The 27,813-nt window shown below is 32.6% G+C and overlaps 1 protein-coding gene across 1 annotated transcript; it reads right to left on the bottom strand.

The window, feature by feature from the left end:
* LOC130635530 (probable ubiquitin carboxyl-terminal hydrolase FAF-X) lies at positions 1-27,703 on the bottom strand. The gene is made up of 55 exons (XM_057444884.1): positions 27,239-27,703; positions 26,824-26,936; positions 26,040-26,152; positions 24,509-24,563; positions 24,247-24,294; positions 23,481-23,596; positions 23,071-23,137; positions 22,895-22,993; positions 22,114-22,199; positions 21,463-21,862; positions 21,103-21,201; positions 20,458-20,688; positions 20,178-20,316; positions 20,012-20,099; positions 19,870-19,921; positions 19,414-19,485; positions 18,990-19,093; positions 18,452-18,569; positions 18,272-18,367; positions 17,845-18,059; positions 17,498-17,626; positions 17,046-17,157; positions 15,597-15,734; positions 15,164-15,281; positions 14,682-14,809; positions 14,338-14,492; positions 13,201-13,558; positions 12,537-12,700; positions 12,299-12,407; positions 12,067-12,122; positions 11,895-11,985; positions 11,186-11,341; positions 10,871-10,931; positions 9,902-10,170; positions 9,672-9,770; positions 8,759-9,117; positions 8,232-8,459; positions 7,577-7,831; positions 7,364-7,442; positions 6,821-6,885; positions 6,209-6,452; positions 5,906-6,003; positions 5,606-5,747; positions 5,335-5,440; positions 4,777-4,931; positions 4,515-4,679; positions 4,262-4,356; positions 4,009-4,072; positions 3,855-3,914; positions 3,574-3,682; positions 2,931-3,039; positions 2,746-2,839; positions 2,028-2,095; positions 1,632-1,704; positions 1-1,295 (listed from the first exon to the last, which is right to left on the bottom strand). Exons 1-55 carry the CDS (start codon positions 27,600-27,602, stop codon positions 1,053-1,055), a joined length of 7,629 nt encoding a protein of 2,542 aa, XP_057300867.1. The 5' UTR covers positions 27,603-27,703; the 3' UTR covers positions 1-1,052.
* Positions 27,704-27,813: the final 110 nt, after the last annotated feature.

Below are 27,813 nucleotides of genomic sequence, written 5' to 3'. Positions count from 1 at the left end.
TTTATCAAGAACAGAGAACATGTTTTTCAAATTAATAGCGTTACAATAGAATTAACAAAAATCTTACAAATGCTTTCATCAAAGACAACTCGAAACAACATACACACACAAAAACAACATTTAAAACAACAACAAAAGCGAGTTGTAATATAAAATAATATTTTAAAAATATTTTTACTTCCTCCTCGTGACGGATGGTGGAAACGCATTCATGTAATATCCAAATTGACGCAACAGGACGAAAAAAAATAAACTCAATTCTAAAAACATCACACACGTTTCTTTTTTAAGCAACACAAAATTTTGGCCGAGTCTTAATAATAAGTTCCTATACTTTACAGGCTCAATTGTAATTTCGTGAGTGTCAGTTCTAAAAGACCAAATTCCCGTGTTTAGTTGCCCCGTTCAGCTAATCTGCCAATCGGATTTAAGGATAGTTTGAACTTCTACAATCTGTTGTATAGATATAACCACTACCTTGCTTGTTGTCTGCACATATAAGCCTAATCAAAACAAGGAGGCTAACTATGTATACTCTACAATATTGCATACAATACATTGCAGCAGTGGAATCTACCCTTTAAACTTTTGGTTCAATGAAGTTCTTCGTACGAAACCTTGGTTCAAAGATACATGTCTGAAATTATTTATTTTTTCACCCTTGCTTTTCCATTTTTCCTTTTATTAACCACAAGTTACTTCGTTCAAAGAATTTAAACTAAAAATATTGTTTACAAAAAACTGTGTACTGTAACGTTACCAAATGGCTTTAACTTCGAAGCATTTTTTGCGCTACGAGAATTTGTTCGGGGGTAAAAATGGACTGGCGTTAACTTACAGTTTTAAGCGACGGCAGGTTGTTGTTAAATTCATCGCAAAAGGTAATTCAGTAGTAACGTAGAAAAATATTTCGCACAAATACTTGTGCATTAGATAATGTGTCTGCACAAGTACAAAGTGTCACTGGAAACTAGCTCGAAGCTTTTTCTTTTTCAAATATGCGACAATTCTTTTTGTGACAAGCAGCACATTAACATTGCTCTTCTAAAAATCTATTCAGCCTGATTATCTGAATCTTCTTCAATTAAGGAACTGTCTACTTGTTCGTTTTCAGTACTACTTAAATCAATCGGGGAAACTGGATTGTTCATAACGACTTCGGAATATGGTGGACATTTTACAGTGTCGTCTTGAGTGGCGTAATGCACGCCGAGCGTAGGCCGTTCGTTCATTATCGGTATGTTTCCATTAGATTGGTCTAAACTTTCCATTAATTCGTTTTCCTCCTCCTCCTCCTATAAGAAAAAACAAATCATGTCTTCCTGCATATCAGATTTATGCTCTGCGGCAAAGAACATATTGCAGTATGTCACAATCAACCTTAATGAAAGAACATGACATAAAATATAGAAACACGTTTGTAGCAGAGATTGCTCGATTGGCATACCTATGCAAACTAGGTATACCAATACTTAGTTTGGCATTTTGTTTTTCAAAAACGGAAATGATTATCTTGCCGGTTTTCACCCGATATCGTTGTTGTCCTCTTAAAATACGTGGGTGAGAACAGTCAATGAAACTATGGAGATAAGCATTGGTGAAAAAATGTACTGTAAGCGGAAAACACTTACCTCATCTTCATCAAACGTCTCACATGCTTTAGCGTAAGTGAACCGGGCACTGTGCGATCGCTCAAGAAAATACCTGAATACAGAACAATGTAAATTCTACGGTTACAAGACTACTACTGGAATTCAACTTGTTAAGTTTTACTTATTAATTCCGAAACACAAAAGAAATCTGTACTTTAAAAACAGCAACTTTCGAAACGTTCGACCTATGCACTGATTCGCCGTTAGATTAAAGATGCATCCATAGATGAGCTATCAGTCGATAGGGGCGAAAGTTTATGTTTGCGAGTTTTTATTTTAAAGAAAGTCTGTTCCTGAGAAAGAATACGTAATGTCATACATATAATTTATTATACATGTCATTTGAGAGTACTAGAAAAAAATCAAAATAATTACCCATTTGACGTTTCGTTAGATTGGGTCGGCGGCGACCAATTATTATAATTATATGCTGACGGCGCACGCTAAAAAGATGTACTACATGATTTTAATAGTGTCTAGTGTGAGTACAGCATTGATTGGACTGTTGGCATGACGTGAATGTCGCTTTTAATTAAAATAATGAATTGTAGAGTAACATTCGTACAATGCTTATGTTGTACAACAAAGTGTTGCGAGAGACCTAAAGAATGCGTTGCAATTCAAAGCTTGGTTTCCGATAAAATTTGTATTCATTCTACAACTGTTGTAGAGATAGAAAAAAACTGTGCAAATCTCTTGTGTCGCTTTCTTGTGTAACATGTGTTTCTGTACAATGAAAGCACATTCCTCTTTATTGAAACGTAAACCAAACCTTAGTGAGCATGAAATATGCCTAAAAGGATAGCATTTTAAGTACTTAAACCATGGCAAAACACGTATGACTGCTGATGACAAAACTGTGTTTGCTCCTCATAGAACATCTTACAACTAAAAAGTAGACTAAGAGCAGGTAAAGATACCCTTGGAAAGAATTACATTACAAAGTCAAAACGAGACTGTTTAAACATTGTGACACTACATGCCCTCTTTGTATCCTACTCACTGTTTTTTAAATTAAAAGCGTTTCAAAAACAGCTTAAAGTCAAAAATTATCAACAACGTAACGTTCATTGGAAGACAAACTCTTTTTTACCCTTTCTAGCTCATCACCCAACCATCGAACAGCAGACTTCCACTTTTCTTTTAAATCGTCTTGATGTATGAGCATTTGGAGTGCAACATCACAGCTAAAAAATTAGAAAAACAAAAAGATGAGTAAACGAACAAACGATGCATTTGTTTGTAATAAAACATACGTTGAGATGAAAAACAACTCACTTTTGAGTTAACTGAACAATTGCTTTGATACATTGGTATCCTCTTTTATGACTGTGTGACTTTGAACGTTGGATGGTGTCAAACAAACCTTCCCTGTCATCAGAAACACCTGTAAATAACGTACTTGTGTTAATGTTTATCACAACTATTATTACCATTGAATACTAACTTATTTGTCTGACATTCCCGACATTGTTTTTCAGCTATGTAATGCCGGTACAAATATTGGATTATTCTCTAAAATCGATACAGGTAGATTGATGCAAGTAGATTGCAGAAAATCTGGTTGACCACTTAAAACTAAAAACCCTGACATATGAAAGAAATACAGGTTTTTCCTAACTGTCATTTTAAAAAAATTTTGAAAATTTCTGAAAATTTCTGACTGTCCAGACATAGTGGACGCTCTGAGTATACACCACTTAAATCCTTCCAGGCTCTTTTTACAGGTGCACTCAAAAGTACTTTGCGAATACTTATAAGTAATAACTTGGTTGCTATTAACTTTCTAATCTAAAAGTTAATTCAAGGAAATGTGCTTGATCTGCAGAGGGGTTCAAACTAAGCATCGCAGTAACCTGAAAACAATATTTCTTCTTTTTCTCAAATTCATCATACGGAATTCCCATCATACAACTCTTACCTTTGAAGGCATATTTCAATCTGTGTTCCTGCCATGAATCGTTCATTAGCAAGAGATGAAGCAGAATGTCTAAGAAGGGGCGTAGTTCGTATGTGTACGCGTACGAAATCTAAGAAGATAGAAGTAAAATTAGCAACTACAATAACGACACAACGATAACGATGACAACAACAACAACAATAACGACGGCGTCTTTTTTTAAAACAAACGACAGTAACGATGACATATAGACAGTAGGAGAGGTACATATTTTAAATGTTCTTTAAACATAGTAATCTTACCTGAAACAATACTTCGGAAAGTGCGATGAGCGAAAAATTTAAACATTCCCAACTTAAAAACTAAAAAAAAAAATAAAGAAAAATTGACTCGGTTACTACAGACATCGTTGTTGACGTAAGTACACGCTGTCCTTGGTAAAATCTTCAATCATACCTTCATCAAATGTATAGTGTCTTCTGACGTGTTGCTTTCTTCTAACAACTTCTTCACGTAATTGCTGAAAAAAACAAGTTATGAAGTCACGCAAGATACCGTACATCCTCTTGTAATCATTGTTAAGATCAAAACTGAAAATGCTGTAATTTTAACGGATGCATTTTATAATTATAACAAAATAAATGCTTTTCTCGCTCTGTCCAACCAAGAAGATAATAGCTTATAATAACTATAAATTACTCGGCTATACCTAGTGTAAATCAGCCCTTCCACATCGGCTGGAATTTCCATGATTGGTGTGGTTATGATGGAATCAAAAAATGGATTCGGCTTTGAAGGCATACCCTAAACAAACATCATTTAGTCAGTAATTATATAGAGGTAGAGTATGAAATATCGCAAATAAAATTTACCTCATTAAAAATGCAATAATTTGCTTTTTTTTAGAAAAAACATTTACCTGAGTACCTGGTTGGTTAAAAAAAGGGATTTAAATTTTTTACCTCTTGTGACGACTTCATATATTTGGTGACGTCACAACTGCGTATCAAAACAGAAACTAGCGAGTAAAGTTTGGATAACTCAGCAAATTGATATTTCGTTCGATCGTCTTCAATCGCTAATCGTATGAAGGTCAGTAGTACACCCAGATCAAGAAGTTGTTTGCGCTGAAAGAAAGAGATGGAAAGTTTAAACATAGGAATGGATTACCTGCTCTTGATTACTGTATAAGCAATGACTTGTATTCGAATAGAAAGTTAGTACCTCTGGCACGCCTATCCCTGCATACATAGAAAATAACTGAAAGTACTGCAGAAGATGTCTCGTATTGTTATCAGGACCTTCACGATGTAAGACTTCCAATACTGTACGCAGTAGATAATCACTCAAAGTTGACTTTGTAAGCTCACAGCCTTTTACTGAAAATAATGGATATTAATTCAGGAAGTGAAAGGGTGTCTTCAATGAAAACAATTAATATCAATTCAGAGCGTCAAAAGGCGCTTTTACAAAAAAACAATGGATCTCAAATCAGAGCTTTGAAAGGCGCTTTTACTAAAACCAATGGATAATAATCCAGGGCGTTATTCAGGGTTTCATCATTCAGAACAATAGAATTAAACAAAATGTCAATGGGCGTTTATACAGAAAACAATGGTTATCAAATCACAGTGTCTTTTCTGAAGCCAAACACACTGTAACAAAACCTGCCGTTTTATTGGTACTGGCCATAAAGCAACTTTTATCACTAATGGCGTTAATTTTTAGCATATAGGCCACATCAGGGCTTTACGGGACTAAACTACTTTCATCTATAATTACCTTGCCATTGTTCTAATGGTGTGCTCAACAGCTCCACACTAAACTGGCCATCAGCCCTAGTGAGGTGTGCAAGTAAGACGATAATTCGACCAAACGCACTACGAATCTAAAATATAACGGTAGATAAGAATCTTAAAAGAAGATAAATGAAGATCAGAAAATTCAGGTCATATGTTTTCAACCCTGCTAAATAAAAAAAATTGACATAAAGTAAGAACAATCTCTACTCTTGGTTAATGGTCGTTCTTTAAAATGCAACAAGAGAACATACTTCTGCAACGGGACATTCCAACAGGTATTCAATGATTCGATCTGGATGAGCCAACAACACGTCAATAACAAACCATCGACGTAGCGAGATACCTTGCCTCACTAATACTGAAACGGCTTCATACCACTCGTTTGCTGGACCCCTATGTGAAGAAATAAGAATTGTCAAACACTAGTAAGAATAATTAGTTGACAGTAGTAACGAAAGTAACAACCATTTCAAACATCGTTACAAATACAATTAGGGCAAAATAATATACGTTTATACACCGTGAAAAACATAATAACTCATTTAACCTACCTTATGCTCTTTTTAGTGTGAAAGCCAACAGAAAACAAAAATTTAGACAACAATTGAAGACTTATTAAACAGAGTTCCTCGCGAACAGGATCGTGCGGCTAAACGTAAAAAAGTGATGTTAGAAATTATTCAAAATAAACGAAAGTACGACGTCCGTCAAAAAAAACTCGATAATTGACTGTAAAAGGGTTGAAACGAGGAGACAATCCAGCAGGATGAAAGTGATCATACTTTTTATGTTAAACATTCTAGCAATTGGATGACAAAAAATTCAGTTGGAATATTCTCAGATCACTTCTTTACCTTATTAGAAACTTGTTGTTGCATCAGGCTTGCTAACGTCAACTTTCTCATAAATTGAAAATATTCATTAGAAAATTGTGTTCTCGTGTGCAGGAACTGAATGTTTTCTTTACGAACGGACCTCTTTATTGCAGGTAGCATTTGTATACTTCCATTTGTGAATGTATTTTCACGATCCGTTTGACACAAGATATCGATACGTTCGTAAAACAACAAATAGGCATTCCACCATCGTTTCTGGCGCCTAAAAAATAAAAATGCAACTTCATGTAACTAAAGCAGCAGACACTTGAGATCTGTCTGAAATGACATGCAGCGGCAATATCTAAAAACTTCATCGAGTATCGTTAAGTTAAAAACATTATATAAGTTGAAATACAAAGAATATTAGTTAGAAAATAAAATGAAGTCAGTCTTTTATACTAGGACTGTCATACCAAAAATAAAGTAACATGCTATATAGCAAAAGGCTAAGGAGATCCAAACAAATTCCCTCAAACCCAAACAAGAATATCGTCCACAGTTGCCATGCCTAAGCTTTTTTCCAAGGCACACTGGAAAACAAAGGGACCTTGTAAGAAAAACCTGGACACAGAAAAAAAAGTTTAATACCTTTTGATCATGTGATCAAACACTTCACCCATGTATTCTCCACCAAAACATTGATTTTTCAGTTCCTAAAAAGAAAAACTGTAGGTAACATCTTTCTACAAACCATTTGCCGAATTCCACGGGAATTCACCTGTCGCAATGATAAAAATAAACCGCATTTGTTATTTGTGCTGCGTATGACCCAGTTTTAGCCGACAGACAAAATACCTTTTTTTTGCACAAGAGTTTGGCCGTCACAGCAAAGTAGATAACACTATATCGTATTTGTTATTTGTAGTTTCAAGATTTTGTGCATGGTTAACACCGTTACAATACGCAGACAGATAACGGCTATTATAAGATATGATTTTTGTTGGATAAACAATGATGGAAACAATAATACTTAAAAAAAACCCTGGCCTGTAGATTCAGAGTACAGCGCGTGAATAAGTAAAACGTCCTGTTATTGTGTGAAACATACTAAAACGTTGATCTATTTTGCTTTTATGTAAAATCACAGCAGTCAATAAATAAAACAGGTTGGTTTTTACTAATAATACTTACTTCGTCGTCATCCATATTACATTCACACACGTCTCCGTCATCAAATTTGTACCATTTGTGCTGACCATCAACTTTGTTTCTAAACAAAAACATCATTTCGTAATATTTTCATCATAGTGCAGGATATTAAATTATGTTAGGAAAATATTTATTAGAATGATTTAGTGAATTATACATTCACTGGAATGTCGCTGTTTTTATTGAGTTTATTACCTTGGTTTTATGTACGAATAGTAATGTCCTCCACTGGCTTGTCCGCTGTGTACGACCACGCCCATCAGTCTGTATATTGTACTTTTTGGTTCGCTGTCTTCTTCTTTTACATCCTTGTTCTTTGTTGTGATGGTATCAGTTACGTCATCTTCAATAACTTCACCTTCAACTCTCGCCAGGCCTTCAACTGTGAATGGCTCCAAGTTGAACTCTCGTGGGAATTCAAAATAATCGTTGAACTTTACAGCACAGTCTCTAAATTATAAAACATTTTTTATGAATATAACATTTTTAGTGATTTTCTTTGCTTCTACGAATGACAGATAAATTTTGCATAACTTCCCACTATCCATTGACAGAAACTTTTAAGTGGTATAAATCACTTAAATCACAGATGTGTTTTGGGAGGCTTGTTGTATGCATATCAGTTAATTTTTTTCAAATCATGCAGTAGTGCCAAGAAGTTTAAGCTTGACAGCAAGACAGCAAGTCGTCACAATTTCATTATGCATCAAGTTAAATTTGTTTGAAGCTGAATATATGGCAAACCAAAAAACAAAGAACGATGTAAATATAAAAATCCTATAAACATATAGTGAAGCTTAAACAAAATATGAAATATTTGCAATAGGGAGGGTGTGAAATGATTGTTTACCTTTCCCAATCATAATCAAATCTTTTGAGCTGAATGGCAAGGACTTTCGGCAGCTTTTTTATACACATACGTTTGACAGTGTCTACTTTTTTATCGCATCGTTCACAGTGATACGCATTAGCACCTTCCAAGAGATCGCCTTTCACGTACTGTTCAAGACTATCGATCAGATTATGGTGATTGCGAACGTCTACATTTAAAGCAGTAAACGGTGTCTCACGTGAATATCTGAAATTATAAAGTAAAATGTCATGTTAAAAGTTCTCATTCGGTTGGGATGAGTATCTTGGCACATTTTCAAAAAAAAAAATCCAAGAGCCCTGAAATTCAAGAAACATGTTGGTATTATTATGCGAATTGATAAAACTTCCCAAGACAAACTTTCCTGAACGACGCTTTCAAATTTTGTTTTAGAACTAGCGATTGAAATTCCAGAAAAAATCTCTTGAGGTAGTCATTCGCTATTTTTTTAAAAAAAGCTCAAAATTCAGCGAATTTGCTAAACACACTTTCCAAAAAAACATTACCTATGAGGACATTGTTTACATATCTTTTGATCAGCAAACGATCCACCCAGAACGTTTGAACAACTAGTCTTGTAACCAGCCGACTTTAAACCTTCATCTATATTGTCAACAAGTGTGTTAAAAAACTCGTAAGCATCATGCTGTTCTCTTAAGTTCACAGGTTCACCCCATAAACGAAATGATTTCCAGAAGCCCTTGGGTATGTAAAACTGTAGCTTGCTGCCATACAAATGTCCGAATATAGCTTGTACTTGAGTCATTATTTTTGTGTTATATAATTGACGCTCATGCTGCTTTTTCTTTTCAGTCAATTCTTTGCAATCACCACTGGTGGCTTGATCTTCCTTAATATCAGATATCTACAAAGAATAGACGTTATACAATCCAAATCATAGCCTTTGGCGCTTTAGTCAATTCTGATTATCTTTAAATGGTAGATATTTGACTATGAAGCATTTCTTTCTATTACTCGCTATTTTATTAAAAATATTTATACATATGATCTTAAGAATATATTGATACTCTGGAAAATAGAAACACAAAACATACCGCCAGCACACAAAAAACAGATATGAAAACAGTGGAAAATTTTCTAATACATTGTACAGCTCAGTATAAACTTGCTAATACTTTCAGTTTTATATTATTCCTAAAGTGAAAAGCGATTGAATTTTTGTTTCTGATCTGAAAAAATTGTTTGACATTGCCTCGTTGAGGATTTAGCCATGCTGCCTAAATTAAGATAAAACAAATTTTCCAAGATCAGCAATGTCTAAATATAATGTGCAATGATTGCATATTCCAGGCAAGGCGATGACCCAATAATTACTTAATTACTACAACTCTCCAACATAAGTATGACATCGTTTTTCACTTTGGAAGCAAGCAAGTATAAAGAAAATGATAACTGTACCTCCTTAACTCCTTTCTCCTGATCACCTTCCTCATCTTCATCTTTATATCCAACATCTGCTGAAAGGACACCACTTCCTATTTCTGGTATCATGTACAACTAAATAGTAAAATGAAACCAATGCAAGTCAAGCGAAGTAACTGCGAAAATGGCTGTAAGTATAAATGAAGTTTAAAATATGTGTACCAAAGTTTGAAACTTTTAGGTCTGTATTATAAATATATACACACCTGCTGCAAGACTGAATTCATGTAACATGTTGCACCAGCATTCTTCAGTCCAACAAACCCTTTCACAGGTCGGGGTCCAATTGGTGGCTGGTACTCCCACTCAGCTAATATGCCATCGTAACCAGAGTAATATAACTCAGCCAAGCTGTCGGCCAGTAAGCGTAGATTCTGTACACAGTTTGTTGACAATGCGACAAGCAAGTCCAGTGCGGCTACTATTGAAGGTGGTGTATTGCAAACTGGATTAATATGTTGATTGCATACATCTCCTAAATTTCACATTACAAAATATACATTACAGAATGTCACATAACTATTCTTGTCGACATGACTACAAAACATGTCACAAAATATCAACACAGAATAAAATACGTCATTGTGTGGCATTTTGTGTACAGCAAAAATCTCAAAGCAGTCGTATTTTTAAGTCTTTAAATAGCATATGATGAAGCCTTCATAATACCATTGAATCAATATGTTTCACCCAAATGCATTTTACATTTTCTCTAAAGAATTCAACTATTTATGCCTTATTTTAAATCCGAATCTCTCAGGGTAATTTTTTGATTTCACCATAATATTCAATTACTTTTTTTAAATTGATTAAAAATTGTAATTTTTGTGTATGTAATTTCTCTATACAAAAAGGCCTTTTTTCTTTAGTCAACCTTTTTAAAGAACTGTTTGATAGGTTTCTTCTTAGATTCACATTTAAGCCTTAGTTGCTTAACATTTCAAATTTTCAGACTGTCGAGTTGATTAGTAGTTGGTTGATCAAACTCTCAACCTCAGTCCCCAGCAAATCTTTTGCTTATAAAAAAATGTGTGTATGTTTAAGAAATTTAAAACAATTCAGTTTTCATAATACACTGTTTTGTGCTTTAAGAAAATATATTCTTAGATTTTTTTATTAAAATCTTTATTAAAATTCTTATTACAAAACAAATAAAAAGACGCTGGTAACTATACCTCCTGTCCTTGATATCACTTCCAGTTTGGATGCAGAAAATATGAAATCATTGATCAAACTCTACAATAAACATTTATTAAGTTAAGAATTGTCTTGGTTCATTTAAGCAACACATAATACGTTGACAATAACTTAGGTCTAGTTTCTCCATTTTTTCTAATTGCAAAAGCTGCAAAATTAAAATTATACGCAGTAAAATATTTCCTTATTTTTGGAATAGGATATCAGGGGGAAAAACAAAAATGTTAAGCTGCGTTCCCTCTTCTTTCCACAAGTTGGTTAAAAGTTAACAACAAACCAACCAAAGTACTTACAACAAGTAATTTATCTCCCCCGTCTTCACAACCTATACTGTAGCGTTTCTGTATTGAATGGTATGCTAAAAGTTCCTTTGTAATTCCAAGATGTCCCTCAAGCAATTCATGTTCCACAACCGCTGATTCACTGTCAGGTGTTTTTCGATATTTGTGCTGTAATTAAAAAAGAGAAGATATATATATAATATATGACTTATTCATCAAAACGCTATAGAAAAACAGGTTTAGGACAACCCCAATAAAAGTTCCTCCCTTTCTTAACTAAAAACAGTTAAGTCTTCATAAAAAAATAACCTTACACTACCCAGTGCTCCATTCCTTTATGTATGTATTATTGGTCTGTCAAATTAGCCCTTTACAAGACAGATTGGGTGCTAAAAAAGCCTTCTTTTAATCTTGAAATTTAGTGACTTCAGAATAATCAAAAGAAATTTAGTATGAGAGCTTTTAATTCCAAACGTTATTACAATTGGAGCCTTTTCATGTTCTGAAGTACAAGAACAACATCATCTTGAAATGGACAATGTTATCCACTTATTTTATCCCAATTGTCTCCCAATAAGGTAAAAAAAAATTTGTGCCAGTTTTGCAGCAAGAAAATGGGTCTTTTATCACTTTGGTTATGACGGAGGGGCATGCTTTATCCATCCCCCTTATCCATCATGTTCTTAAGAGCTCAAAACATTCCGGAAAATCAGCTACGCACCTGAACTAATCTGATCCATTTTATTTCTTGCTCCAATATTTTGGTTGCGTTCTGCAGCTGCAAGTCAACACTCCTTCCATAATTTAAAAGTCTAATCAAACAGCAAAAAAATAATTGTAATTCCGATAAATTTAATAAATAAAATAAGGTTGGAGGTATGTAGTGTAAATACCTGCACAACAAGTTGAAATATTCTGCCGATTGATGTGGATGATCTAACACTTTGTTCTTAAACAACAAACATATAAATACCAACTTTTAACCCTAAACACAACCTTATGCAACATAGACATAAATGATAGTAAAATTAAGAAATAGAACATTAAGGAAAAACAGCTTTTCGCACACAATCAGAATTAGTTTAGGAAAAAAATGTAAAATATGTTGTTAAAGTACAAACTTACATCACGAACAGTGAAGAGTAATTGTATAAAAAATTTCAACGGTTTGTCCCCACTGCAACATCTACTCGCTATTTGAAAGCACTGTTCTGCAGCAGTTAACCGAAGTGGCCTAAAACGAGATATCATGTTGTTAAACATTCTTAAATAAACAAAAAAGAAACGAACAGAAAATATAAATATATTAGGCTAGTTAAATAAAATAAATAAATACGCAGTACATAATAAATACACAATTTACCTGTTCTTGCAAAGTAACAGAACATCAATAATGAATAGATGCCAGGTTCTGTCACGAATCAGTAATTCCAGAATGGTTGGACATAATGCTAATGCAATAGTTAAAACTTCAAAAGCTTCCTTTGCTAAGGTTATATCTTCAAGATTAACTGGCATATTATTTCCCTAAGAAAAAATGTAAAAGCATTGGTTTTCGACTACGCACTTAAAACACAGCCTACACTAATCATACCACTTTTTTACTATTATTAAATTAGAAATAAGTTGTGTGAAAAGGTTCGCTGATGTAGACAATAGAAAAATAAATGGTGGTCCAACTACATACAAAACTTCGATATAAGAGTTTTTCTACACGTTGATTCTATATTGCAGAGCAGAAAATAATGTATAGGTTGTGTTTTCAAAAACAGTTGAGAAAAAGTGCTTAAAGATTTTTTGTTATCGACTCATCAGTTCTTACACAGGTGTCCTAGCTCAGCCTTAGGCACTCAAAAATGCTTTAAAGCAGCTCGAAAAGACTTAGTCTTTTCATCCAATGCTACGTTATTTGGCTAGTAATAGACAGATAGCAAAAAATAGTCAGGAAAGCGTTATATACTACACGAACAAAAATAAATCAAAACATTAACTAGAAAAACTACTTGTCATATTTTAAGACCACTTACATTTTCATAGTGTCTATGTATATCAGTAATATCGGATTGGAGTAACGAAATATGACCAACAGCAGACACCCAACATATTCTTTGAATAACACGAACCACATGTATATCTGGCATATGCGCAATTGCTTTCGTTGCTAAAATTTGACCCAGTTTACCTGCAAGACTGCGGAGAACATATTCATAATAAGTGTTCGGTATGTGCTGAATAGCTTGCTGCAGAACTACTGCATAAGAATGCTGTGCCTGAGTTATTTTTCCAGCATCTTTTTGCAAACCCTCTACTACAACAGTAATGTGAGCATAACCAATTGCAGTGAATAAAAACTTTGAAATCTTTAAAAGAACGGTATATGAAGACCTAAAAGAAAATAACATCAACATTTTCACGTTTAGATAGACCTCTGATGATGACAGGCGAGTATAATGTGTGTAAGTCATATTGAAGAAGAACTACTTTGTTCATCACTAACATACTGCCAAGCAGTGAGCGGGATTAGATCCGCGGTCCCCAGAACTGGGAGCCGTAGACGAACCCACTACACTACGTGCGGCAATATGTTAGTGATGAACTCAGATAGTTTATCCGGATGGTGTGTATACATATAGGTGAATATTTATCATAGCACATCCGTATTTCATTCTCAACAGAGAATGCTTCACCTCGGGGTGAAGCATTCTCTGTTGAGAATGAAATACGGATGTGCTATGATAAATATTCACCTATATATAAAATTATTCCTTTGGCATTCAGATATTCAAGATTTACTTGAATGTACTTCAAGTTAACTTACAACCATACATTGAGTTTACATTATCAGTTTATTTTTCAAATTTTCAACAGATGAACATAATTGTAAGTTGTAAATATACATTCAAACACAAAACTTATAGAATTATTGAATTTACAAGAAATTGGCTTGATTGAATAAAAAGTGTGTTGTTATTATGACTTTTTCTGTACAAGTTTATGTCTGTGGGCATTGATTTTGCACTAAAAACATGAATAAAGTCAATGTGAAGTAGGGCCAGACTGAACATCTTGTTTATTGCATAAATGTCCTAGCTAGTTACTGTTGAATCAATGCAACAATAAAAATATTCTTTTCACATAGTGAAATTACAAAAAACTTTTCCAACCTTTTTATTAACCCATCTGCTCCTTGCAGAAAGTTATTTCCAGTAAACATTTTTAATATACAGTCAACACCCCCTGCCAGAACAAATTCTTGTTGAAAGGATAGTGCAGAATGATCAGTTAGATCAGTAGCTGGTAAGAGCAAAGCATATATGACCTAAAAAAGTTGAAAATGTCTCGTTTGAATTGAAGGTAAACTGTGCATTAAAACTTTTGATTAGAAAAAATTATAATAAATTCGGATAAAAAATGCATGTCTTTTATATCTGCAATATGCGTTATAATTTGTAGAAGCTCAGAACAATATAAAATAATAATCACAAAGCAGAGAAATCTGCAGACCTACCTCAAGGTTATAGAGAACTTGTATTGGAGATTGAGATAAAAAGAATTTTTCTAAACTTTGTGAAGCTTGTTTTCCTTTTATTGCACGCTCATGACAAACCAACTTGATTTGATTTATTGTTTCAATATCTGTATGTTAAAAAGAAAGAATTTAAACTTGAGTACATTTCACTAAAATAATGTGTTTGTCAATAATTACAATTTAAAATGATTTGAATACTCAGTCATAATTGACATGACTGATTTCAAATAAATTTCAAATTATTTCAAACCCATTCATCATTCTAAGTTGTCAAATTTATTTTAAACTAGACCTTTTCGTTTATGGATCTCTTACTTTGAATTTGGCGTAATAACTTTCATAATCCCTTAAATAGACTTCAGTGAAACATCCAAAGCATTTGAAATTTTCTCTTTACCAAATTTTAATATGGTGTTGGTTAGTTAGCTTTTTTTAAAAAAGAAAGGTAAAATTATGCTTACCTGATGGACATATATTCAGTAAACTAAGAATGATATCCCGCAATTCAGGAGCTTTGAATTTCGTTGCCAATTCGCCGAGGGAAAACAAAACTTGAGCAAACTTGGTTTTTGACAGAATCTACAAGAGAAGAACAAAATAATGCAAACTTTAGAGTTAAGATAATAATAACAGGCACTTATTCAAGAGAAATGCTTACTTAAAAGAAGCATTTTAATAAAAAATAATTTCATGGCAACATAATAAGCATGAAATACAGCATGAAAAAATGTTTTAAAATGCTAACGACAAAAGATACACTCAACATTAAACATGTAAAATGTGATATAAAATCACTTACAGCCAAGAATATCTTCAAGTATTGATATAAGTATTATATATAACAGTATTTTTTTAAGAATCTGAACTAACAACCAAAACGAATAAAGTACATACAACACCAGGGAGAAGTTGTTCTGCTTCTATATTTGGTCCATCACAAGGTTGAGGTGTTGGTGGTGGTGATGAATCTGAGGACGAATCGGGAGATGATGGTACACTACCTCCAATGGAACCAAGTTTAATTGTGAACACCTACAACATAATGAGAATCAAGTATAGAAAAACATGAAAACATTAGTGCATTTCTTAGCTTTTATTTTTCCTATTGACGATATCATGTGCACTATCTGTCAGTGAGTCAAGGACAATAGCTGCCAATTAAAACAAGTGAATTCACATGGATTTTTCCATGGGCTTGCAACTATTTTTTTACATATTGTTTTACATATTATCTATAGGTTTTCAATAAAGAATTATTACTGGAGTTGACTAAGTACTTTTGTTCTTTCCCAAATTTATTAGTTGGAGGACTTCAGATACAACCCTTTATAAAATTCCTTTGAAAAATTATCACATCTTGATGAAAATCAGTCTTTTTCAGAAATATTTGAGGTGTGCGATGATTCGCACGTGTAAATCAAGTAACACATGCGATGTAAAACGCATGTGCAAAGGATGTTACTCGTGCGATACCGCCTTCAAGGTTCATCTTTGTTGCGTATTCACTTTGGGTTGGAAAAGTGGGGGACGTTTTGAAGTGGAATCCCAAACACGATGATCGAGCGTCTACGTATAGCGACTCCCTCATCTTACCTTCCTTTTCTACATGTTTGAAATATACTATACTGAAATACACTTTCAAATTAAAAAAAATCTTTATCCATGCAGCTTAAAAAAATTGTAAAATTTCCTTCAGAAAGTTCAGCTAAATTTTAACAAAATTTATACAGAAAAAAAATTGAATAAAAATAACTCTTGCGGCATAAAAAAACCCATTCAAATTCGGAGCTGCTATGGTTTCCAATTGTTTTGTCAAATGAAGAAATTATCTACAGTTAAATCCATCATAAAATGTCTGTTCCGCCTGTAAGTGCAGTTTTGCAGACTTGCTTTATCCGTGCTCTGTAAGCGTTCACCTCCGCATTAGTTAAAAACCGCATGGCTGGATTTCTTGTGTAAGATAGTTACCAATGACGAAGGAGCCAGGCAAGAGATTTATGTCTACATAGTTTTTTTAATTAAGTCAGGAGTCTGTGAATTAGCAAAAATTATTGCGAGTGCTGTGTGAATTAGCAAAAATTATTGCGAGTGCTGTCATCAGATGCTACAAAATGGATCTTATAGGTTGATTTAGAAAATTTGATATTTATTATTGAGGCATGCGATTAATCACACGGTTGAAACGATTTAGGCGTGTGTCAAGGCGTGCACATGCGATTGCACGCCTTTCCTGAAAATGACTAGAAAATGAGTATTGAGGTTGTGCTGTGTACTGCATAAATCCAGACCTTTTACTATAATTAAAAATCATCAATGGTGGAATATTTTTCTACAAATACTCACTGTTCTATCTTTTATTTGTAATTCACCGACTAATTTTCGATCATTGATAGGACTGATGAGTTCACCATTATTGTAAATGTCTAGCCTGACGGTTTGCGCTGACATTTTTAACCTGAGTAAAAAAATAACATTTACTTCACAAACATTCCATCAAGACGTTAACCAGACATGCTAATACTGACTGCTGATCAGATGTCCTAAACAAACTTTACAAACCTTTTTCTACTAGGTTTGTCTCATTTCAGGAATAAAATAATAAATTTCAAAATCATAATAAAATTTAAGTCTTATAATTCCTTTAGTAACAGTTCTTGATCAAAAAAAAAAATCACACAAGGGTTTTAGAAATGTACAAGCATGGAATTCAAAGCAACTTTGTATGGTGATGAAAAATTAGAAATGCATAAAAGAATAAAAACAGAAAAAAGAAAAAAGAAAGCATAAATTGATACCTGCTATGTATTTGTCTTCTGATGAGAGCTAGTGGTTCATTAGTGTGTGTCCATAACTCAAAGTCCTCAAATTGTCTGTTTTGAGGCGTGAAACGAATATATAAGCAGACTTGGTCAGCACGACAAGATCTAAAATAGATCAAAATGCAAAAAATAGTTAATAGATTTTCACTTCTACTTTTTTCTTATTTTTAAATTTTGTATTCAAGTATTGGTTTGCTCTTTATCAAAAAAAAAAAGGATTTAAAAAAAAATTAGGTACAAAAAAGGTTTGTGACTTTTCAAAAGGGTGATATTGTGGGGCTAAAAAGCATCGAAAACTGCTACAATGTTATTTATAAAACTACCTGTTATGAGGTGGCAAAGCTCGTTCTTCACCATAATTATTGTCTGATGCTGCAACGTATTCCCGTAATGTTTTTAGACATAGCATGATTTTTTTTGCTTCTTGCCAAACAGCACTCCTGGTATCTTCCTTATCAGGATTACTATTGATCAACACCTTCTCGGATGGCTGTAGACGCTCTCGACAGTTACTGATAAATATGCTATGAATGTCGCTCTAAAAAACATTTAAAAAAATTATTTTTAATTTACAACAAAAGATTACAATAAAACGAATGTTGGTAATTTGTACAAAAAACACTGTAAACACAGTGAGTTTGAATTAAAAGATTTATATTGAAAAAATATGACAGAAAATTTATCTACAGCATTTAAAATTCTGTTTTTAATTCAGAAGGTCGCATATCCTTCTTTCTGTAAATTAAGTACCTGTTTTGTTCGAAGGTGAATACCAAAATTTGTATAAACCTCCTTGAGAATTTCAATACCATGATTTGCAATGTTAAGAGGAGATTCTATGATAACCTAAATATAACAGGTGAGTGTTAAAAAACACACACTGTCACAAAAACCAGAAGTTACAAGAAAGAAAAAAAATTTTAGATGTACCTTCCATAAATAATCATAACCAATCAAATTTACGTTTTCCAATATGTAGGTACCATTCCTCTTTTTCTGAAGTAAGCCTTCCTTCATGTTCACATATTTAAAAAACCTTTCAAAACACCTACAAAATAATATAAACTATTTTCACAAAAAATGTGACAGTGCTACTAAAAGCAAGAGATTCAAACAAAAAGCAAGAAACCAAGGTCTTTTTAACATTTTATGCTCATCGCAGAGTTAATACAAAAATGTTAGTTCAGGGTGTAATTTTGCATCCTCAGTAGTTGTTAAACGGCTAATTCCTAATAAATCTTGAATTTTTCAATTCACTTTACACGCAAAGGATAAATAATCTTTTACAGAACGTCCTATGAAGCATCCTTAATATAATAATCCTCTGTTTAAATCTAACAGCTACTGTTTTACGTTTCTGGACTACACTCTGTAGTTTCAGCATGAAACCTCCTATTGCAGAAAAATGCTACTTAATTGACATTGGGTCATAGTTTGTTGTTTTATTAGCTGAAATTCTTAGACATACCTTAACCCATGCTCATTCAAATTCGCTGGGCTGATTTTTAGAACATTATTTTCAAAGAATTGTTTTGTTATCTCTGGGTCTAGATCAGGATCATCTCCCATCACCTACAAACATGTTTTCAAAAATACAATCAATCACAAAACAAACAGTTTGCTTTCCTCTTAAAAAAACAGCCAAAGACACAATCCTTCAAAAGTATTTCATCACAAACTTTTTGTCACATCTATTTTTTACATTTTTTCTTCTTGTGGAAGTATTCGAATTTAAATTATCACAAAAATACTGACAAAGTATTATGAAAATACAAGCATGCACCATATACAGGGCAGACCTTTGTAGCAATATTTTAGTAAAACTGGCTAAAGAAATAAGCCAGGAAAGATACAAGTAATAACTTTAACGTTTTTATTTGTCAGAACCTTACCTTTGAAAACCACTTAAAACACACATCTCTGTCCACTGCAAAAGCACAGTTTATGGCCAAACAAATCCAAATCTGAAAAATATAGTATGTAAACAAGACAACTGGATACGTTCAAAGGGATCCTAAAGTTATATCAAACTGATGATAGTGTTAAACTTAAAACTTTTGTTTAACAAGGCTTTTTAATTAATTTTTTTTGTTTTTTAAAAAAAGCTTGATCATTCTAAGATTTGCATTTGAAGACTTTTTTTTCAGACATAATGATGCAGCATAAATCCCATATGATAGTAAAAGCCCTTTTTTATACTTTTGGTACCTATCATTTTGGTCCTGTTCTGGCTATGCATTCAAACTTCATCAATGTAAAGATGGCAAATCTAGACCATGTAAAATGCTTTCGTACCAACCATACAAATATTTCACAATTAAAGATTTTAAGAGGAATAAAGCAATTACCTGTTCTGCTTGAGGCTCACATAACCACATTTTTCCATCATTCAACACAAACCTGTAAAGAAGTACATTAGCATGAAATAAAAGGTTTAATGGGGACAGAACAGACAACAATGATATTTGAAAAAACACTGAAACAACTAACCTTAAAAAATCAAGCCTCTCTTGAATCTGCATAACATGACTGTATCGTCCATCAGGTATTAAATTTACAGGATCGATCGTTGGATCATCTTAAAAAATAAACAAAAAATTCTGCTATTAACAAGCACACATGGTAACAGAAGAATGGATAAATCTAAATAACTTACTTTTATGTATTTCTCTTATTTTATCCATGTATTTTGCTAAATTTTCTGCTACCAAACTGACAACAGCATGCTTGTTTTGAATATTTTCTACCACTGCATTTCGGTACAAAACATGCGGGTTCGAGCTTTGTCCAGAACCCTTAAAAACAGTATAAACTTCTGAAATATTTAACAAGCAGAATTTTAATATCTACAAAACTTTCACTTGTACATCTTTAAAGCATTTAGAGAGAATGTAGCAATAGAAAATAACAAAGCCCAATATAGTTCTATGTTATACCTCATAAAACAATTCACAAATTGCTCTGATCTGTTTCAATGCTGGTATTACCCACACTCCTTCCCTTAAATCATCCACACAGTGAGTAATCCATCCTATTTTTAAGTTGTCTCGGTCTTGTGTTTGTGAGCAGCTATAGTCCAAGATTTTGATGTGAGCGTTTAACGCTTGGTCCATTATATCAGTTGGGAGATCATCGCTGTGGGCAAGCTGCCATAATAAACCAAGCACCTAAAACAATAAAAACTTTAATGTCATATTTGTTTGTACTAAAACACAAATAAATGGTTAACCATATATATAGGATAAGCCTTGAATAATTTTAAAACATAAAGTGATAAAAATAGTTTCTACATAATAAATTTAATGAGAACGTAAATGAAAGCGTGGTTAAAGTTTAAAATAGTGTTTTTTATAAAATTACATGCTTTTCGATGAAGAAAATGCTAATATGCAGCCAATTTTAATTCTCTAATTATTTTGTCTACAAAAAAAGAAACTTTTGGATGTGCAATAAAAACCTAAAAATAGTACGCCCAATCAATTCAAAAATATTGTTAAAATTAATATTGTTAAAAAAAAACTTTCTATTAATCTATGTGACTTTTCCATCACACACAAATTTTAAGTAACAAAATTAACTACCTTATGAGCTATGACACCTTCCTTGTCATCTTCAGCTAGTCTACGTATGAGTTCCAATAATTTTTCTTGTTGTTTTTTGTTTGCAGATTTCCAACTAGCCTAAATATTTATTTCGGTTTATTTTAGATAACTAACACAAGTTTAGTTACTAAAATCAAACTCCTTATGGATATATTGACATAAACCATCATTTTGTAATTACATGGCGCTGAGGGCAATTTCTTTAATTCCTAGTATTTAAAACCAAAATTTTTCTTCCCCAACAGACTCAAAAATTTTCGCTTTTATAAACCAATCATCAAAAATTGCAATTTGTACTCCAAAACATCTAATTACTACTGCAAAAAATGCCATGTATACCTGAAATCTTGAAAATAGGTGATCCAACTGTTCAGCAGAAAAATCCCAGGCAAGTTTTGCCAACAAGTCATGAATATTTTTTACAATAGCTTCATGTTTTCCTACTTGAGCAAGCCATATTGTGTCTAAATCCTGCAGAGTTAAAGTTTTTGCTTTTATAGTAAATCTTATAATTTTTTCCAATTTTTCAACATATTGTGGTTGATGCAGGTTGTCTTTTAGTACGGTGACAAGAACATCATTTTCTTGCAACCATTTAGCAACCATGTCATGCGTTAAATACTCATCTTCATCATATCCAGAATGACGATGATGACTGTAGTATGAAACACTACTGATTACTCTGTTGATTTCATTCAATGCGTTCATTTTACCATTGAACGGAGATACTTGCAATAACCTTCAGGAGAAAAATAATATTTTAAAAAAACATTTGCACTTTTCTAATTTAAAGTATAATATAGTAACTAAGGTAAGATCTATAAAACCCATGAATCTCCAGGGGTAATGGAATTTCTACTCTAAAATTGCTTTCGATTAACTTTGACTGGGATAAAAAAATTTCATAACACTTTTTATCCACACACTACCAACCCTCACAAAATTTAGTTTTGATAATAACTTTTAATGTATAAGAGAAAAATATATTACCTTAAAATCATTAGCAACCTCAATTTTTCCAACTCTTTACAAAAGTCCTCTTGACCAGGAAGACGAGCAACGATAGATTTCATGCTCTAAAATGAACAAGCAAAATTTTAGTAGGAGAATGACATACTTTTTCGTGTTAGATTTAAGTAGAATGAATGTTGCAAAGTGGGGATAACCATTAGTGCAAAGCAAAAAGATCCATGCATGAATTTTTTGCACACAACTCTGTGTCATGTATGCAAATGGTGCACATATTTTTAACTCTTATATGCTTACACATCTTCAGCTTGGTCAGACATGTCCGTAGCTCATTCCAAACTTTCTTCGGACAAAACATCCAATAGATTTCTGTGTTGGTCGGACACTTTTAGATCTCAGAAAAGTAATTAATTCTGAAATTCTTTAAATCTGAATATTTTGAGAACACAAAGAGCTTTTAAAAAATTTAAAAGGGCTTTTTAAGCTCTATAATAAAGTCCAACATTATTTTATAGTTTGCAGCAACTTTTATTATTGCAAAAAAAGCAAGATAAAAAAAGGTTCTCCAGGCACAAGCTTAATGTTAGCACCACCATATATATATTTAACAATAATAATTTACCAAATTGATTTGCTATAATAGTTTTATCATTGGATGGTTGAGTGCATTCTGTTGTTTTAAATTTAAAATCGTTATGCTAAAATTTATTGTTGGAGGACGTGTTATTTCATATACACTGTAAAATTGCAATATGTATACTAGTCACCATGTATGCAATTTATGAAAGGTCTAAAATCTTACCTTAATTATGACAGTAATTGCTTCATTTTTAGATTCAGTCTTAGATTCTTTTTTTAAAACTTCGTCAGTAAGAGAATCTAAGAATTTTTTTATAATGTGCTATGATAGAAAAAAGAAAAGTAATTAATAACAAGCATGGAGATAATGAAGAAGAAAAAATAAGAATGTGTTCTTACCACAATGGGTAAAAGGTATTCTTCAACAACCTTTTCAGCAAGTACTTCAGCACATAATCCAAATGGCCTGAAACAAACAGTTGTGGTTATAACAGTAAAGCATGATATAAAGTTCAACTTTCTTATATTTGTGGCTTATGTGATGCATGCTCACAGCTTTGAAACGTTGATTAAAATAGCATTTAACACCATATTCTTTTTAAGGAAACAGTCCAGTTTAAAGTTTTCCAACGAAGTCATCAACTTATTAAATACCTTGATTGACCTTAGAGAATTCAAATAAATTTGGTCCCAGGCATACTCTGGTTAATTTTACCTAATTTTTACTAGGCAATATTCTTTATCCAACTGTAAAGTACATTCAATAAAAAGAATAAAACATACAGTATGGTATAAAGCAAAACACATACTTGATAAGAGCACAGATTATAGGCACATTTAAATGGCCCATTTCACAAAATCTTTTCTTCAGCTTGTCAAAGCCGCCTAGATTTCCAAATCTGTTCACCAGGTCAACCACCCATCCCTAAGTTAAAATAAAATGAAGGTACTTAACCAAAACACAAACAACTAACCAATCAAAGCTTAACTGCACATTCAAGGTTGCCACCTCTTTTTAGAGTTAAATTGAAAAAGATTTCAGACCTTAAGATCTCAACTTTTTTTAAGAAAATAGGAGGTTTTTAATGGTTTGAATTTTTTTTTATTTTTCATTTAAAAGAATACACTTGGTGTTAGCTAAATCTTTTTTCTAAACAATTTTAAGGTTTTCTAATTTCTTTTGCAATTTCAGGGGTGTTTTAAAGGTTTTTAACCACAATTTTTTTCTGAACCACACACAAAAAAATAACATCCTATACTAAACAGAAATCTTGAATGATGCAATGTTTCACATTTAGACAGAAACAAATTTAAAAATATTTATTTTAAAAATTTGTTAAAAGTCTTTATCTGGAAAATGACAGATTTTAAAGGTCTGTTTTTATGGTTTTTAAGGCATATTTTATTGGTTTTATTGGTCTCCACTATATTTTTGGCGTTATCGCCAAAGAAGTAGAAAAGATTTAATACTTTTTCAAGTTAGGAAGAACTTAGGAGTTTTAAGGTATGGTAAACCCTAGTAGCATCTGGTGATTTTACCATGACAGTTGATACTTCACAACAAACTTTACACACCTTAGGCTGCCGTGGATCACTTGGTCTTGCAAATACAGGTCGTTCTTCCTAAAATATGTTATGCAAAATAAAATAAAAAAACAGACATAATTTTGCTTGTATAAAGCACTTTTAAGCAACTATTCACTGGTAAAGTAAAACATGTAGTCAGAGCTTCTGAAATATTATACTTGATTAAAGTTATTTGTTCGAAACTCTAACAACATCATAGAAATCAAGAGATACTAAGATATATGAGATATTTAGACTCCTCTCTTCTTACCATTCCAGTAGTAGGTGATGATTCTGGTGTTCTTCCAGCATTATACAAGTGAAAACTAAGGAGCAAAACAACCAACTCATCGACACACCAAGTTAGATAATTCAGCTGAATTCAGTCAGACATACGTGATCCAAAATGCAAATCATGGTATAAATTACACCAGATATGTGTTACAAAGTAAAAACGAGTGTTTGCGAAAGTGTATGCAAGTCGTCTACCTAGGGCTTATTTAAGAGAACAGAGTATTTAGCTGGTTTAAAAATTAATTAGACATAACTACAGTACCACTTAAATGTAACTTTACATGTGCACAATATTTATCACCTTCACAAGAACCTTCGGTAGCGTCAGAACTTTCGTTGTTATTGTCAACCTATTGTTAAATACAAGAGCTATTTTTGCATGTTGAAAATGATAAAGTTCATGTCTCACATACGAACTTTAATCAGCTCATGTAAACTTTGCGTAACTCATTGTTGTATTTAATTCCTTTAGCTGTCAAGGGACCAACAGAAGAAAAAATATAAAATTTAACAAAGCTTTAACTTTTTATTGTTTCCCCTATACACAGCGACATATTTTGTTTTTACATGCGAGTTGTTATGATACTTTGATAGAATCTCATGTTTTGCAAGCAATTTTATTGTTTTTACACAAACGTAAATGTTGTATTTTATTAAGGACCATTGTTTTACATTTTATACAAATAGAAACAATCATTTCTACAATCCCGTTTTTACGATTATCATCTACGGTGATCTTTTCACTTTCTACAATTCTGTTTTTATGATTTTAAACGATCTACGGCGATGTTTTTGCTTTCTACAATCCTGTTTTCATGATTTTTAAACAATTTACGGCGATCTTTTCAGTTTCTATGATGCCGTTTTTATGTTTTTTTAACAATATATGGCAATGCAACAAAACGCAAGGCAACAAAAATTAATAAAACTTGGGATTCACAAAAATGGCAAACTACTTTATTTAATTTAATCGCCGTCAAGTAAGTTTAATTTGATGTACTGAAACTAGTATTCCAAACTACTATTTTTAGTGCATGTGAGTATTGAAACAGTATTCTCAAAATAGAAATAAAAAAACAGGTAGCAATGCGCAAGTTACCAAGCTATTATAAAAAGTTTTACTATGATTGCTTTAATTTTACATTCTTCGCATAAACATGATTTTACATTAAACACAAAATCTTTAACGCTTTATGCGTGTTTAAATATTTTTTAAAACATATATATCTTTTAATAGCTTTGGCGATTGTTAACACTTTTAAACAATGTTACATGTAAGAACAACAGGATTCATCAAATCTTATTGTATGACTTCCGCACGACAATAACAATAGAAAGCAATTAAGTTCACGTGTAAACAAAAGATATGCAAAGGTTCTTTATGTAGACATGAAATTGTTACATGACGTTGTAAAACTTGCAAACATGTAAAGTTACATTGAAGTGGTACTGTAGAAGAAATGTGTTAAGGAGTCAAATAAATGACTTATTACAAACAAATTAGGTACCGAGAACTGGGATTTAATGCAATTGCCAATAAGTCAAGCAGAGGAAACCAATCTTGTTCTAATTTGACCACACAGAGTTCCAGAAGCTTCTCAGTATTCCTCAAAATATATTTCTAAACAACAACACACTTACAGATAGCAGTTTGTCATTCTCAGTAGAGAACGGACCCATGGATGGGTCATGAAAAACCATTTTCTACATACACTTCGCAGGCAGATAAGTTATTGGGTGCTTCGTTAAAATATTGCTGCACATTGTGTACTGGGTTTGTCTATGGCTCCCAGTTTTGGGAACCATGCATAGATTTCTGTTCATTGTCAAGCAACACTAACAATACACAAAGCAGATTTACATAGAAGGTTTATTTCAAAGTGAAAATTTAGAATTAATAAAATAAAACAAGATAAAACTTATATTGTGGTTATTTAAATAAGTAACCATCTTAGTACAAAACTATGCAATAAATAAAAGTGGCATGTGCCTTAAACCCACAACTTATGGCATGTCAGGTTAATATGCTACCAAATATGTTATCAACCTGATGCTATCTCTTCAGCATTTGATAGAGATTAGATTAGAATACTACCTCCTTGCAACATACTTTTCCAAGAAGGTGATATACATCAGGTAAAAAATAGGTGTTTTGGTTGTCAGAAATATTGGCTTCAAATCTTCAAATATTTAAGAGTTGGCTAGTTATATACTTCGCTAGTGACAAAAATTTTTTTAGCTGTGTCCTTTATTAGGGTAAGTAGCTAAAAATGCATGCAAAAAAAATCTTACATGTATTTCAAATTTCCACGTGCTTACTGCATCGTCAAGAAGGATTTTGTTGTATGAAATTGTCATTCCTTCCTTGATGAAACGTTGACATGCTTCACTCTGGGTGTCTAAGCCTGTGTGAAAAAAGTAACACTAGCAACACAAACAGGGGATGTAAAATCACACTCAAACAGCAACAACACCTTTTTTATAAGCAATAACTTATGGAATTATACTTTTATTATTCAATCATCTAATTCTTCAATTTTAAGAATGCATAATGCTGGTGATCACATGCTATACAAGTTCCATGTGTTCCATCACTACTTTGGCCTTTTGACAACAAAAATGATTTAAAACAAAATAAACACCTTAAAATAGATGGTATGTTCTCGATTTGTTTAAACTAAACTCACACATTGGTAGACAAACTTACCTTTTTTGGCCAATTTTATTGAAGCATCCATTAGCAGTTCAAGTTCTGCTTTGGGCAGGACAGGAATAATCCACTTTGGCTTGTTTACCATTTCGTCAAGTTTTGCAAGCAATTCATGTGGAAAAACAGGAATTCCGTTTTCATCATAATCAGCATCTGTAATTCGTGTCTCATCACTTTCAACCTCACCTTCGAGATTTAGGTTATCTAACAACTCTTCCACATCATCTAATCCCCCTGAAGTCTTTTGCATATCAACATCTTCAGAATTTTTATCTTCATTTTGTTCAGAATCTTGCTTAGACTCATCTTGTTTGCTATTCATTCCAGATCCTGCTGGCGTAGTACGAGGGTTAACGGTCATGCCCGTAGCCGGGCTTTGTTTAACCTTTCTCGCAATCTTTGTGTAGATGAACTCCACTCAAAGGAGTCATTTGATGTTTAAAATCTTTTCACTAAAATGTAGTTTAAAACGGATTATTTATATACATATATATATATATATATATGGGTTGTTTTTATTCTAATAAGAATAATATTAGGAATATTATAAGTTTATAGGTTTTAGGACCTAG

This window comes from Hydractinia symbiolongicarpus, chromosome 3 (assembly GCF_029227915.1).
Source record: "Hydractinia symbiolongicarpus strain clone_291-10 chromosome 3, HSymV2.1, whole genome shotgun sequence".
Lineage (NCBI taxonomy): Eukaryota > Metazoa > Cnidaria > Hydrozoa > Anthoathecata > Hydractiniidae > Hydractinia > Hydractinia symbiolongicarpus.
Note: the sequence above shows the minus strand (reverse complement) of the source record. Positions and strands in the feature narration are given on the sequence as shown.

What these genes read in the sequence shown, in the direction of transcription:
- LOC130635530 (XM_057444884.1), bottom strand. Translation starts at nt 27,602, where the DNA reads ATGACCGTTAACCCTCGTACTACGCCAGCAGGATCTGGAATGAATAGC. An exon ending in GCATTAAATCCCAGTTCTCG is followed by an intron (nt 24,564 to 26,039) that starts GTACCTAATTTG and finishes TTTGCTCCTTAG; the next exon opens with TTTTCACTTGTATAATGCTG. An exon ending in TTTGTGAATTGTTTTATGAG is followed by an intron (nt 20,317 to 20,457) that starts GTATAACATAGA and finishes ACTGTTTTTAAG; the next exon opens with GGTTCTGGACAAAGCTCGAA.